General features: G+C 43.5%; 1 protein-coding gene across 1 annotated transcript in view; it reads left to right on the top strand.

Moving 5' to 3' along the window:
* The first annotated feature begins 304 nt into the window (after positions 1 to 304).
* The window catches only part of ZCCHC24 (zinc finger CCHC-type containing 24), a 103,344-nt gene continuing 87,563 nt past the window's right edge, over positions 305 to 16,085 (top strand). Inside the window, exon 1 of the mRNA XM_063405942.1 lies at positions 305 to 847. Within this exon, the coding sequence (XP_063262012.1) occupies positions 608 to 847 (240 nt within the window). The 5' untranslated portion in view covers positions 305 to 607. The remainder of the gene's footprint in view (positions 848 to 16,085) is intronic.

The raw sequence follows: 16,085 nt of genomic DNA, 5'->3' as shown, positions 1-16,085 counted from the left end.
TTGCTCGCGTCCGGCGCAAAATTCTTCAGGAAGGAAGAAAGAGAAGGCCGGGGAGCGAGCGAGGGAGCCGGCGCGACCCAGGGCGAGCGGCCAGCGGTGCGGGGACACGGGCGGCCAGCGGCTCGGGCACCCCCGCCGCACACGCTGCTCTGCCGCGCTCGGGCGGGCAGGGCGAGGGCGGGGGCGGAGCGGCGCCGGGACGCCCCTGCACCCCCGCGGTGGCCGGGAGGCCTATGGGGGCGCGGCGCCGCCGCCGGAGCGCCGGCAGCCCCTCCCCGCCGCTGCCTGCGGGAGTGGGAATAAAGACAGATAGCGGGGCAGGCACCGGCCGGGCGGGCGGGACGGAGCGCGCACAAAGTTTCCTGCGGAGCCCGCGGGCGGCGGCAGCGATGCCCGTGCTGCGCGGAGCGCTGGGGCTGCGCGGGCGCCGCCGGCCTTAGGGGTGCGAGAGCGGCGCGGGGCGCGGCAGCGAGCCCCCGGCCCGTCCTCTCCTCCGGGCGGCCCGGAGGAAGCGCCCCGGGCAGGGACGGGAGAGCGGCACTGCCGGAGCGCGGGGAAGGGGACCGGCACCGCGGGGCCAGCCGCGCCGGCAGAGCCGGGGGGAAAGATGAGCTTGTTGTCAACCATCGACACCAGCGCCGCGTCCGTGTACCAGCCCGCCCAGCTCCTCAACTGGGTCTATCTCTCGCTGCAAGACACGCACCAGGCCAGCGCCTTCGATGCCTTCAGACCCGAGCCCTCCTCGTCCCAGCACCCCGACCTCGGCTACACCAAGAGCACCCCGGAGCTGGGCTCCTCGCTCAGCTCCAGCTATCTCAACAGCTTCTTCCAGCTCCAGCGGAGCGAGGTGAGTCCGCCGCGCCGCCCGGCGCGGAGCCCCCGGCCCCCCCGGGCCACAACCGCCATGATGCCTCGGCAGCCGCCTGCCCCTTCCCGGGCCGGGACCGAGCCCGAGCCCGCCCGGAGCGGGGCAGCCCCGCTCCCCGCCGCGCACGCCGGGGCGGCTCGGCCGCGCAGGCTCCGTGTCCTGCTGCCCGCCGGCCCCTTCCCGCCCGGCGCTCCGCGCTGCCCGTCCCGCTAGCGGGCCGGGGCAGGCGCCGCCGCGGCATTGGCGCGGCCGCCGCCTCCTCCCGCCAGCGGCGCGGGGCGCCCGTGTTGACAGTCTGGTCAATGGTTACACGGATTTCCCGTGCGCGGCCGGAGGGACGGCGGCAGGACACGCGAAAAGTGCTACATCCGTCATAACGTGAAAAAATACCGCCTACACCTCCCCCTCCTCTTTTTTTCTTCCCCCTAAAGTGTTACTTTAAAAGCTTGATACAAGAATACATATGGCTTTTGAGAGATCAAAGGCAGGCGCTATTTGAAAGGAAGAGATATAAACAGGAATGTGATAAAAACAGCGAAAAAAGTTTTGTGCACGTTTCATAACGCAAAACAAGACTAAATGTAACCAAAGGGAAGGAAGCTAAAAAACTGGGTATGCAAAGACAATCTGCTGTGGAACTCCCTGTCACAGGAAGTTGTTGAGGTCAAGCACTTCTGCATTGGAGGGATTTCACATGTGTGGAGATACTGCAAGGTGGCAGCTCACACACCACAGCTCCCAACCTCTCCAGAAAAGATCCAGCTACAGTTTGGCACCCTATTGTGGGACTCCTGCCGGAGGCATTCAACAGTGGCTCTCTTTGATATGGTCAGATGGACTATACATCCCAACCTGCTCTGGCACTGCCCACAGAATGACATTTCAAAGTCTTTCCAGCACCTTTTATGTTAAACATCCACTAAAAATGTATTCTCTGTCAAAATACACTCTCCTGTTCTGTCAGAAAAGTTATGGAATTATTAATTAAAACCAAATCAAATTCCCCAACTGCTCTCATAATAGAGCTGATAACAGCTGAGAGCCACATTTTCCTTTAATTAGAAATTCTTTATCCTTTAAGAATTTAACAAAGCATATCCAGTCTCAAAATAGGCACTATTTTTGAGAGTATGTAGTTCAAAACCCATTCTACCCGATTAAGTCTTATTAAGCATGACATGACATAGGCAGTTTAACAACATGTAGACCTAGCAAGCACATTGATTTTCTAAAAAAATTAGCAGCTAGTGCAATTTATTACCTACCTACCTGTTGATGACAAATTGTAAATTTTGCCCCTTCGTGCTTGGCTTTCAAGCTTTATGGTACCCAGGTAGCAGCAAGACTCCAGCCAGCATTGATTGCAGATTGGGACTCTGTTCAGGCCCGTGTTTGTTGAAGTTGGGATACATTCTGCTCACAGCAGGTCCTTTATTTTTTGGGAGAAAAAGGAAGAAGCAAGTAAATGGAGTCTGCATTCAGGAAGCCTTTGAAAAAGTCTGAGAAACAGTTTTCTCTTCCTGACAGTTCCCAAAGTTCATTTTCGGCTTCTACTGTACTCTGTGCAAGTAGGGGCTAATCCTTTTGTCACACTCCCTTTTCCACTTGGCTCATAATTCTTTCCATTTTTTCCCCCCTGAACTTTTTTCTGTCTTCTGGAAAATAATTCCCCTGCTATGCCAGGCCTTCCTGAGGCCCCCGTCTCTGCCCCAACTAAAGCAGTCAGTCCCCGTGCAGCCTCCCCCAGCTGTGCTGTTTTCAGATCCCAGAAGTCACCTTCTGTGTGGATTCCTATCATCCACAAGCTGTGACTTTATTCTGCTCTTTTTAACCCCCTTACAGTTTCCCGAGGCACATGAACAGCAGCAGCAACTGAGAATGCCAGCTCTGTAGAAAGCCAAGAGCGTTCACCATTCAGGACATTAGAAGCCATTTCATTCTGTACAGATATTTTATTATTTTTAAAACATAAATCATGTTAGTTTGTTGCCATTCATTTTCCAGCCTGTAATCGTAGCATTGACTATGTGGCTGATGGAGACACTTTTGTGTTTCCAGTATTTACCTGAACTCTGTGTTAATACATGGTAACCTGAAAAGAGGGAAAGGAGCACAGCTATCTCCTGTGGCATGGGAAAGCATCTGCCCTGCTGGATACACCCTGAAGGAAGTAGGGAACCCTTTAATTTCCCAGGCTAACACTGCCTGTTATACAGCAGCTTTCATTCAAGGGTTTAGAAGGTGCTAGAGATACTGTTGCTCAAAAGAAGTTCTGTCAATATGTTAGATGCTCTGTTCTTTCCAGAAACTGGAAACTAGACTGCTTTTTGGCAGGAGTCACCCAAGAGTTTCCAACAATGTCATGCTCCTAATTCTTGAGATTCTAACATCTGTTTATTTGCAGATGCCATTGGGTATACACTACATATTTCAACTGCGTAAAATTATTTTGGAGAGTGTTAGTTACTGTATGCTGGTTCTGCAGCAAGGGGGCTTATGCTATCTTTGGAACAACACATAGCTTTCCACAGTTAAACTGTTGACTGTTTTCTACACAGTGCTTGCTTTGGTTGGCATTTTTTTCTTCCCTTCATGGTTTTGTCCTGGGTTGGCTTAGCCTGGAGCCGAGCTGTGACAATGATTGACACATAGCTGTACACAATATTTGGAAAGTGACCTAATGAGGGTCCAAAATAGCAACAGATTGAGAAATGATAGGATCATAGGGTGTAAAATAGTTGTGTGTCCTGTATGTTGCCTTGCAATTGAAAATTTCTGGAGAAGAACACTTGGAATAAGAGTCAGCACTTGTGAAAAGTTGCTATTATACAGGGTTTGCAAGTCTGCATGGCAGTGCCTGTGTATGTGACTTGCATACTGACCAAAGGACAGAAAAAAAATAAGAGTGCCAGCAACCACAGAGTAGTCTTGTACTTCAAGATTTTTGTCCTCCAGACTTTTTCCACTACAATGGATGCCTTCTAAATAAACATGATGAACACAGCTGTTTGGTGCATAAAAGCCCATTGTACGAAGAAAAAAAAAAGCAATAATAAAGGTTTAAACAGTAAAGCAACAATGAGTGTTTTGTTCTGTATGCAAGACTCATTTTGCAAAACAGACCTGCTTTAAACCAAACTTTATGGCAGCATTTGTTGTCCTAGATATGAAATAAAAGCACGTTAGACCATTAAGATGCAATAAATTGGCCATTGAACTGAGCTCCACCCTCATTATAACACCATCCATCAGAGCCAAGTATTTGAGGCTTTGTTGTGAGACCGGTTACATGGAATTTAATGCCTCTGAGACACAGCCAGGTATCTGTGGCTCTGTCACTGAGGGGTATAACTGAAAAACCTAGAGTAAGGGGGCAAGAGACTCATAAGGTATTTTTCTACACTAACAGGAGGCATCCTACCACGTCAGTGCTGTCTTTGGTCAAGAAGAGACAGCAAGCAGTAAATAGAAATTATCATGATATCATAGTTAAACTTTTTCTCTACTCTGTGTCTTTTAAGAATGAAATTCTTTCTAGAAGCCTCTATGGCAGCCACGTTCTGGATCTAAACCAGATTTTATTTAAGCACAAAAAACTGCCCATACTAGATGAGAAAATTATCACCATTCTCATGTTTCTGACTTGTAGACTTACAGATGCCATCGTTATAGGCAAGAGAAGAGCTAACTGGGAATGAGAGCACACCAGCCAGTTCAGTTTGCTACAGAAAAGGATGGAACACTTGCTTGGAAAGAAAACTGTGTGGAGTTAAAACAAGTTTACAGTGTGCTGCGGAAAATAACATTCACATCCCTGTGAAACAGAAGCAAAGGGGTAGGTTAGGTAACTTCCCAAAGAAGACAGTGACATTTATAAGCTAACAACAAAAACTGATGAAACATTGGAAGAACAAAACTGTAGGGAAGGATATTGGCAATTTTACAGAAAATATTTTATCAGACAAGCTCCTTGTCCATCTGTCTTTCATAGAATTAGGGAGGTACGCACTAGGGTGGTACTTGACGAAGATCTGTTATTAGGCCTGGATGAAGTAATTTGGAGGATAATTATAAGATAAAAAACCATGACCATTCTCTTCGTATCATAAGAATACAAGGATTTCTACACCAAATCAGGCCATTAGCCCCCTAAATTGAGTGCAATATCTTTGAGACCAGCCACGATTAAATGATTTAAAAGAGAAAATGAAATACCATTGACGAGGCTGCTCACAACCAATGTGGTCTGAAGGCAAACTCAACAGAGATGCAGGTTAGCAGTAGTTGCCATATGCTCCAAAACAAGTCCAATTTGTTTAATTTTGTGTAACATTATTAGTTATTATAAAACAGAGCATATTTTTGATCCACAGGCTACCTAATATGCTAGGCACTCAAGTGAGGACTTCCTGCTTTCTCAACTATGGACTGACAGAGTAGCACAGTCTACAGTACCTGAACATCTCCTTTAAAAATAATGATTAGTATTCAACTTCTTTCCTAATTTTTTTTTTCTCACTATTCTTTGTGTAAGTACCAACACTGGAGTGCCTTTACCTTCTCCAGATTTTATTGAAAGGACACTAGCACAACAATTCCTGTGTTGGAGGAACTTATGCTCTCTGCCTCAGGATGATTATACACTCAATATTGTGTGGCTACTTAAAGTGCCAGACAAGTGATTGCAAAACGCTTTACAGGAAGTTAAATGTCAATTCTCACATCAGTCCTCATAAGAGATTCCAGGGAGCTGAATCTCTTATGTTGATCAGAGCATTTGGAGATCTTGGCAACACCAGCCTCTGTCCTCCCAACTCAGCCAGCTCCAGAGGCCTTTTGATGATGCTGCCTCAGCACACAGTGTAGCTTTCACACCCATTCTACACTGGTCTCAAAAGCTTAGATCCTGTTACAGGTATTTGAGCTAACAACTATTCTGTTCCTAATTCCATTTGGACATAAGCTTTAAAATGCAAAAATTTAGGGGGTTATGTCTATAAGCCTTCTCTTTTGCTCCCTGTTTTTATCTCTGCAGACGTGGCCTCCTGCTTTGCTGCTTCTGTAGTCTTTGGAAAACACCAACATTTGCCAGGGAAATAAAAGCCCCATGTGGGAATGTACTGTAGGAAGTGAAGTCTGAAAATAAGATCTATATCTTGCATGAAAAGTGTGAAACTCAAATTATTATCCAAATTACACTCTCCATTTTTATCACCTAGGCATGGCTTTAGGCATCTCTATTGTAGGATTAAGTGTTTTGTTTGTGTTTTTGTAAGTGGACAGTACTGCACGTAGCAAATACTCTTACTCTAGACACTTAGGCTGAATTACCTAATAGCAATTTGATTGCAGGAAGAAATGCACAAGAGCCAAATTTGGTTCACCAAAGAAAGCGTTCTAAATACAATTATGTTGCTTTCGCTCTGGCTTCCTTACCTGACTAAGAGGAGCAGAAGGTTCCCAGAAGTAAGAAGAAAATAGTTGAATTTACACCAGCAGCCAGAGCCTCTTGTGTTGCATCCTTACCCAGAAACTGTCCCTGCCCCCAGCAAATGCTGCTGTAGCTCTGCAGCACACCTGCCCTACCTCGAGCTTTAACTAATTCAAACATGACTTACACCTAGGCTTTAATTTATCTACAGTGAAAGTATTATCCACCACAGTAATCTGCAGCTACTTGCTTTCACATCACAATCAGAACCAGGCTTGGAAAGCTGGCAAGAACTTAAATGTTAATTGCTGAAAGTAAATCGAGTCTTCCAGAAGAAGGTGTGCTTTCTGCTTTACTATTGATTTCTTTTTGATTGCTTGAAAAGAAAAATAAAATCACTAGAAGATAGACCAATTATATTTATTATTCCTGATCAGCTGAAAATCATTGCCAATTCTTTTAAATCGCTTTGGATTTTGTATCTATGCAAACTCCCCGTTGAGAGAAGCACTGGCATGCCTTTTTCTGCCTCACAAATACATTCACATCTTGAAAAAGACCTGTCAGGCAGAATATAGAAAAGAAAAACACACTAACCTGTAATTGGAGGCAAAAGGATGTGAAATACTTGTTACAATTATATTTTATACTCAGAGCTTTCTTACAGTTATTTTATGCATTTGCAGTGTCTTCCATGCCAAAGCACCCAAACAAAGGGGTGATGTAACTGTGTTGGGTAATGATTTTTCATCCACTCCTCTTTTGCTCTGCAGACACAGACTCAGTTATTCAGAAAAGAAAAGGAAGATCCTTCTCCAGTGAACTGCACAAATGATCACACAACTGAGTCTGACTTGAACCAATATATTAATTTATCAAGTGTATGAATGAATTATAACCAAGATGTGTACTAAACTGCTTTTATGCCAAAGCCAATCCTCCTCTTCCCCCCACCCAGGCCTTTTTGGTTTTGTTGGTTTTTTTGGGAGATTTCGTGTACTTCTACAAGGTAGATAACAAACAACTTGTAGAGATGGTCCTGTTACTTTGGTAATTGACAACTAGAAGAAAAGATTGCATTTTACTGACAGATGCTAGGTGAGGATTAATGCCAAGGAAAGTTTTCTATATCAGAGTTTAAGTGCACCATAAAAGGACTCTGAAACACGATTTAAGTGAAATTCCAATCTAAGACCAGAGAATCTTTTCCATGCTACTTTAAGAAGCATGAAAAATAATGACACAGTGCAGTTGCCAAAAGGTGCAGGCACATATATTACAAAGCCAAATCATACAATTCTGATCATATGTATTTGCACGGAAACAAAAGCAACTGTATCCTGTTGCTCAGATTAGATGCATACATACTAATGCTACCAAAAATTGATACTGGGTAATTGATACTTTCATTAAGCTGTTCAGAAAATGGAATGTCATAATCAATACCTGTACCTCTCTCCAGTTTCTTTTCCCCTGAAGAATTCCCAACAGCCTGACACCCATTTTGCTATGCTCTGGAATTGCTCTTCCTCTTTTAGAAAGCCACAATGAAATGATTAAATTAAATGGAGAGAATGTAAGTCTTTTCCTCATGGTTTACTTAGGTTCTGTGTGGGTACCAGAGTAATTATAATAGATCAAAGCAACTAATTAAATTTTACAAAGCTATTCAAATCTTACAGTAATGCTGACATAATTCAGACAGACAGTATTTCACAAGTGTAAAAACTTGGATCACTTCATTTTTCCTGCAGGTTGGTTCTTATTCTCAGAACCATAGCACTCAATTTGTGATCTACTAAAAGTAGAATCTAAAATTATAGCCAGATTCACTTGAAGAAAGCAGTATAAATGCAGGGTTACAAGTCCTGGGCTTTCTCCATCTCTCTCATTGTCTAGCCAGGCCAGTACAGCTGTGGGGAGTTTTGGTGGGTTTTAAGATTTAAACATATCACACGCCTAGCCCCTTACTTTCTGTTATATATTTTTGTGTAAGCAAATAGTAACAAGTCCAATACTTTGACTAAGAGGAGTCTTAAGGAGCCTCACACAGACCCTTTTTCTTAGCTCTTTTAAATTGCTGCTGATGGGAGAACTGCTGCCTGGTCTTCCAAACCTGTTTCTTAAGAAATACCTTTTGTGTTCTGAAGATTAGCAATTTGAAGATTAGCAAATGCCCTCATGATCCAGGACTTGAGCTCATATGCACATTAGAGATAAATTCCCGCTATATTAATTGGCCACCCACACCTACTCCCTGCATGTGGCGGGATTTGGTGTCTCTTTTCAATGGACTCAAGCACAATACCCTACATAGCAGGATTGTGGGTACCTGGAAATCTGTATTTACACCTCATCCAGCTAACTGCCAACCAAGCAAACACTTGCAGGGGATCAGCTTGCTCTCATAGATTTCTCTTGCTTCAAGGAGTTCCAGGTATCTCAGGATTTTTGCAGGGGAGTTGCAGCCTATGTTTCTTCACACTAAGGAAGCCTGCCAGGCTAGGTAACTATTTTGTAAGCAGTCATTAGGGCTGTGGATACTTATGGTTGAAAGGAAAGCGAGTATATATTGTACAGTCATTGCACCCTGAAAATAGAGGACTAGGTAGGATTTTTACAAGGGTTTGAGCATCGGTGATCCTTGAAATACAGAGGTGTTCTTCTATAACCATCTTTCTCCAACATACATTGCAACTGAAGTTAGCAGAATAATAGATTCATTCCTCTAACAGTCACAGCATGGGAAGAAGAAAAAAAAGCCTCAGCTCTACTCTGAAACCAGATTTCTCAGTTATTATTTTATAATTTATCTGAAGCAGATTGTGATGTTTTAGGTTTGCTTGCTGATACAACACTTCAAGCTGTGCTGTATCACAGTTGATTAAGAGGGTAGCTTTAAACATAGATAAAACTATCTAAAAGCTGGAGTCACAAAATGAAATTCCAGCCTGTCACTTGGTACATAGAAATAATTTATTTTCCTCACTATACTGAATTTAATAAAAGTTTTTGTCTTCCCGTGAGTGCAGGAACTGAGGCCCTCAGCGCATTGCGAGGGGCCCGTTCTGGGCAGATGATGTATTGTTTCTACCTCTGACAGCGACCTTAGCTTTGCCTCTTTTAAACTTTGGCAGCCATCGCAGAAGTTTCTGTGCCAAGAAGGCATTACTGAATGTAAATGATATAAACAAAACTGTCTCAGACTTAGAGTTCTGTTTAACCCAAAATGGACATTTCTTAGCAAAAGCTTTCATCACGCAAGAGCTGCACAGGAGGTAAACGCTTTCCTAAGTGTGCCTTGAACAGTCACATATCTATTTCCGGGTGTTATTTTTCTTGCATTTGGAGTGTCAAAAGACCTACCAAACGAGAGGAAACTCGACTCTTGTTTTTCAGACTGCAGGTCAGATTGAGACAAGATTTCCTGCAGGAAGCAGAGATGTTAACAGAAAGTGCAGGGATCAAAACACGTCCATCCGTTTCTGCCCTCACTTCATGCTGGACAGCCTTCATAACCTGGTACTCTGGAGAACCCCGTCTCGACCAAAAGGACCTGTTTCCCAAAAGGGCAGTGGGACAGAGGGGCCTGGCAGGGGCCCTCCCCAGGGCCTCTCCCCAAAGGTCAGGGAGGTTGGCGGCCGGGGGGAGCCGGCTGCAGGCAGGCAGGGGACAGCCGGGGAACCCAGAGCTCCTGGGGGATGTGTGCACGTAACTTGCAATGTGAATGCTCTCTGTTGTCCCTAATATAGTGCTCATGTGTTTGAGCTTCTCTTTAACATAAGTAGGCAGTTGTTGGGCATTCAGCAGATGAAAAGGAACCCTGCAGAACTAGTGCAAGATTCGGAAAGTTCCTTCAAGACTGCATGCCTCTGACCAGAGCAAATCTCTGTCCTCTCCCACATCTGCCTTCAAAGGCCTTTTGTGAGGTGCCTGCACATTGTGTAAAATGAGTGTCCTCACTGATATCCACAGAAAACCCTTCCCTGAGCCTGAAATAAGGAGGATCACACTACTATGAAAAAGCCAAAAGCTCCAGCAAGCCTGGAGATAATGACTGTGCAATTCCTGAACTGTCAGCATAACTTTATCACTGTACAGTACACAGGGAGCAGGACTTTTCTAAGATCTCAGAAACTCATTGAAGGCTTTGGATGCAAGTGTCAAAGACCAACAGATCTAAGGCAAGGCAAGGCAAGGTGGTGGCTTGTGTTGCTCTCTAGCCTTCTGTGGTTGAAGGTGCACACCAGTCCTGCACAGAGGAGTGTGCTGCACCCACTTGCTGTTCTGCAGAGTCTCAGCAATTACAACCTGAGAAGCCACAGCCAGATGAACTGACAGATTTGGAATAACTAGATTAGAGAGATCTATATGCTGGATAAAAGATTCATCACCCCTCAGTGATTGGCTTCACAACCACTGGCAGGTCACACTGCATTTATAGCTGTCTCCTTAAAATTCTATTTCTGCAGAAGGAAAGGCGTAGTGCCATCTCTGAAAATATTTAGTAGACATTCATGTTAGCAGTTTATCATGTATTTGTCTAAAACCCCCCACGGAAGAAGGATGAATTAAGATATACTTGGCTAGTCTAACTAGCCAGGAATGCATTAAGGTTTACTTGGCTAATCTACATTATCTGTGGTTTTTTAATGAGAACTTGAGTAATTCGGATTTTACTAAAAGTCAGGCCAAAGACCAGATTTTTTGACAGCTGACTTAAAAGTTGACTTCAGAAGGAAACAGAAACCTGAGTCTTTTTTTTTCTTGCTCCAGGCAAACATTTTCTTCACTGAGTGATGAGCTTGGCTTTCAGTTTTCCAATGATAAAATGTTACTGAGCAAACTCTTAAGCTGTTTTTTTGTAAAAGTATCCAATTTATCAGAGGAGCTAGAGCAGACACTAGCCATACAGGAGCAGTTTTTGAGGTTTTCCAGTTCAGCCTTGGTAATTAAACTTCTCTATTTCTTCTGGCTCAAATTAATATAACTAAATTTATTACAGTATTTTTGCTTAATCCCTCTGTTTTCAGAAGGCTTTGGGGTTGGCCATAAACATTGATGATGATCTTAAAGATTGTTTCCAATCTAAACAATTCCATGGTTCTATTCTGTGATTCTGCATTGGATGTTTTCTTTGGGGACAGAAGCAGGGAACTGTTCTAACCACTTGAGAAGAGCTGAAGAACAGAGAAGTCACAGATTCTAAGTCTCTTCTCCAAACACGGTTGTCTTCTGGTGCCACTGTGCTGCTGTCACACATACTGCATGGCCCTATGGATAAAGCCCACAAGCCTTAGCACACCAGCAAATAAGACAGCTATACGCCTTTGGGTGAAGTTCTGTATATTACATATACAAGGCACTGAAATACTGTTTGGGTAGCTCAGATTTCCATATCCTCCAACATGAAAGCAACTGAGTGAGGGCAATGACTTGTCTGTCCTGCTCTTTTATCCATGACACAGCACAGGACCACTCAGTTGTTATCTTTGTGAAAATCCAAGCTGATAACTTTAGCACCTTTTGATACTTTGGTGCAGGGCTAATGATTAGCATGGCTAGGCTGGTTACTGTCATACAGGCTGGAAATTATTTGCATTTTACAGTGTATGGAAACCTTACTTTTCCCATACTGATGACAGGGCAATCCAACTCCCTTTTACTAAAAACTTCAAACAGCCATGGCATCTGTTGAATTAAACTTAACTCTGTCTATTAGACTGCCTTTTTTTGTTTACTTCATTAGGTCAGCAGCATACTAAAGCAAAAATAAGTCATCAAAAATTCTTTGCTCATCGCTTTTCAATTACAGACTATTTCATATTGTGGAAGCATTAATGACTGGACTAGGTTGTAGGAACATTGAAGTGCTCCAGTACCTCAGTTCAGTATGTGCAACTACTGCAGATGTGGAGAGAACCATAAGCACAAATCTTACTAACTTCTAGAGCATCAAACAGATGCACTGGCCAGATGCAGCCACCATCAACCAGCACAAGTCATTCCAGCTTTATGTGATTGGTGGTAACTGCCTATATGAATGTGAATAAGGTAACTGGTATAAGGTATATAGGTTATATAACTTATAACCTATATGAAGGTGAATAAGGTAACTGCCTTAAGAGTCCAGCTGCCACAAACTGAACTTGGGGCAGAAACTGGTTTTTCCAGATAGGACTCTACTTTTCCAGTCCATGCCTAATAAGAAGATACCATTCCCACATAAACAAGTTGCCGTTACTTATTAATGACTGTTGGTCTGGTAGATGCTCAGACATACATGTCATAATTGAGAGGCTCCTGTGCTCTCTGTGCTTTCTGGTCCCTGTTAAAAAAATATCTTTAGAGGTAAAGCAGTAGCTATATATTTACCAAAGGGAAATTTGAAACTAAGACTTGCTTCTTATTTGCTTCAATATTTCATTGCATATTCACAACAGTTGTCTTCTCAATATTATACCTTTGATAAAAAAGAAACTGAAGAGGTAAAGCCAGTGTTTCAAGGTTTCTTTTTCAACCTCTTGACACATCAATCCCAAAAGATGTTCCTGAAAGGCAGGGTTCCCAGCAGGGAATCAAGAGCATTAGTCAATCATTCACGTAAGTAAGAGTATCTTAGAGGTGAATTGGATACTGGAACTCTTGAGTCACTCACGTATGTTACCCAACTGGAAATCAGAGTGAGGAAGCTGTAGAAGACAATAGCTGCCTCTTTCACAAAGGACCACACTGCAACCTTACAGATTGTGTGCCCTTTAACTGGAAACACTGAGCAAACAAACAACAAAGGGAACTTTGCTTCCCAACACCACCAACAGATACAGTTTTAAGATCTACCCAGCAGAGAGGTTACATTTGGAAAATGCAATACAAGATTTTCAGTTTGGTTCACATTCAATTAAATCAACAAGTTCAATAGAAAGGACAAACAAACAAACTTACATTATCATCTCGAACCTCCCACCAAGGCAGTTTCTAAGTTTTAGCAGCAGGTTCCCCATCCCCCCAGTATGGCAAGATAAGGAAATCCTGAATTCATTGCAGCTGGGCTGATGAGCCTTGTAATTAGGACATGCAGTGTGGTCTTTCGGGCTCCTCGAGAGCACTAACCCTTTCGCTGCCAAATCCTTCCCCTCCTGTACTAGCTCAAAATGAGACTATTTGAGAGGTAGTATTGTCTAGCATTTAAAGAAATAGATTGGCTTTGCTAGTGTTGCACTGTGAACACAGAGCAGTCATTGCTTTTGGTGGAATTCATGGGAGGAGCAGTCTCCCTGCCACCTCTCAGATGAGTACAAATACACTTGAGATCAGAGTTAGTCAGAATGCATTTCTTTTCTTCCTCTCTATTTTCTGTCTCAGGCCATCAACACTCTCCCTGGCACTCTAATCACCCCCCTGAACATCCCCTTTTGGTGTGAAGCCAATTCAAAGTTTTTATTAAAACCCCTTCTTAAAAATCCTCTTTGCAGCAGTGCAAACATTTGGTAAGGGCTGAATTGCTGTTCTGCTCAATTGAGTGCCCCAGAAAGAAAAAAAAAAACCCAAACCAAAACTGTTCTATGTATCTCAGCAATATTCATTCACCCCTTGTCTTTTACAATGGCAAAATGGAGTCAATCACCATTTCATCACATTCATTACAAGCTCTAAGCTTTCACTATTTGATTCCAGGGGCCAGGGTGAACTTTCCCATTAGCACCCTTCTTACATAACTTGGCTTTTGGGAATGGCTTATTTCCGCATCTCTTTCTGAAGAACTAGAGATTTCCAGAGCTAGAAACAGGATGTAGCACCATTTGTGCTGATGCTCTTTATAGCAATTTTCAAGTGCCAGATTGATGTGTTTTTCACATTGACTTGGAGTCGAACAGCTTTAAGAGCATTTTCCAGGTCAGATTGGCAGGAACTGCTGAATGAGTTTGCCTGACTATACCCAGAGGGATGGGCTGCACCTTGGGATCATCTAGGCATTTTCCCGAAGAATGCATTGTTCTTTAAAGTACCAGTGACATCAGCAATGTCCATCTTTTCCTTTACTGTCATGTTCTGGGATGTTATATTTGTTTCTTCCTTTTTTAACACTAGGCCTCAAGATGATTATAGGGAAGAGTTTCACGGTGCTGTGTGTGGACTGAGGGTTTTGTCATGTCCAGCTGTGGCATGCACTGCACGAGTGCCCTGCCAGCTGAACCAGGCGGCCACTTTGAGAGCCCTGTGCCCCTCTTTGGCCACAGGACCATTGGGGGCTGCTAAGGGTATGATTTAGTGTCAGGGCAGCCCAAAGTCCGATGGGATCCTGGCCTCTGACACAGCTTCTGGCTGCCACGGTGGAAACAAATGTTTGTGAAGATTTGCTGCTGGAGTGAGCCACCTTGTTTTTCGGTATTGACCTGAAACCTGCCAGGAGGGGTTGGTGGAGGAGTGAGGTGCATAATGCCCACTGTGGGTCTGGGTTGCTCTCTTTTAATGAGGGCAATAGCTCAGTGCAAAGGATGTGTAGGAAAGAGAGCAGTCATCACTGCGTGCCATATGTCCAATTCAAGGCCCGCTGTAGGCAGAAGATAGATATGTTTGGGACTGAGCTTTGCACTGAGTTAGTCCTGGGGGCAAAAATAACAACCTCCTGATGAGCAGGAGTTACTCTACATCTCCAGAAGATATTCCAGATTTTGGCAATAGATAAAGAATTTGTGACTTCACACGTTCTGTGACCATACTTTCACTTTTCTATAAAATCAGATAGTAAGGAATTTGCAAAGTTACTAATGGGTCTAATGCAGGTGAAGTACTTTAAGAATCTCTTGGCAAGAGGATCTCTTAAAAAGAAAGATTTTATATTTCTTCAAGCATATATAAGAGAAAGTGGCTCCTAGGGAAACAAGAACTTCTTGAAGGCTCTTAATTAATACTATTTTGGCATCCACAGCACTTCCCCTTCCTTTTCAAAATTTGATGCCAAGAATTTCTCATTCCAATAGCATCCAATAAATCCTAGAAATAAATTCCAGTGACAACTGGAGGTAGTAGCTTTGGTTGCTTGATGGCTAAAGCAGCTAAAATCTTTTTATTCATTTTTGAAATACCTTTTCCTTTTAAAATCTGTGGCTTTAACCCCTGAAACCAAGTGGCTGATTCTCCTCTCAGCCACATCATCTTGCACAGAACAGAGCTCTGCTACACAGGATGTTTTTAGTCCCAGGACATACATGGAGTCCCATGTGAGATCAGATTCCTCTCTGGGACCTCTTGAATTGATCCTGCTGCTGTGCACCAGTTTCAGCTTTGCAAGAGGGGTCAGGGGAGTTCAGCATGTTGTGTTTGGCTACAGTGCAAATGGGTGAAGCAGATTATTTGGCTAATTATTTCTGTACAGTGTGCACCATCTGTGGTGGGATGGAATTCAGGGATAGTTTGGTATCACCCAGGTACTTGTGCCTCGAGCTTTAATATGAATTTTTGTATGTAGCTGTCGCCCAGAAAACATGCACAGTGCAGGCACCCTGAATGTTTGAGATTTCTGAAATTAATTTTATTTCAATTTCAGATTTATTTCACAAACTCTAAATCAATTTCAGTGCATGTCTCAAAATATATATAACATGTATAAACTTAAGAAAACACATATAAAGACCCTATTGAAATATTTGAACTCAATAGAATTAAAGCACAGAGGCACAGATTGGACCTCTTCTTACATCACTTTCCCATAAGCCAGCAGTAATTCTCTGATGCCAGGAGAATTACATAAGCATAGCATTGCAGACCTAAGGTGGAAACACC

The sequence above is a fragment of the Prinia subflava genome, chromosome 9 (assembly GCF_021018805.1).
Source record: "Prinia subflava isolate CZ2003 ecotype Zambia chromosome 9, Cam_Psub_1.2, whole genome shotgun sequence".
NCBI classification, from domain to species: domain Eukaryota; kingdom Metazoa; phylum Chordata; class Aves; order Passeriformes; family Cisticolidae; genus Prinia; species Prinia subflava.
The sequence above is the reverse complement of the archived record's forward strand: the minus strand, read 5'-3'. Positions and strand labels throughout refer to the sequence as shown.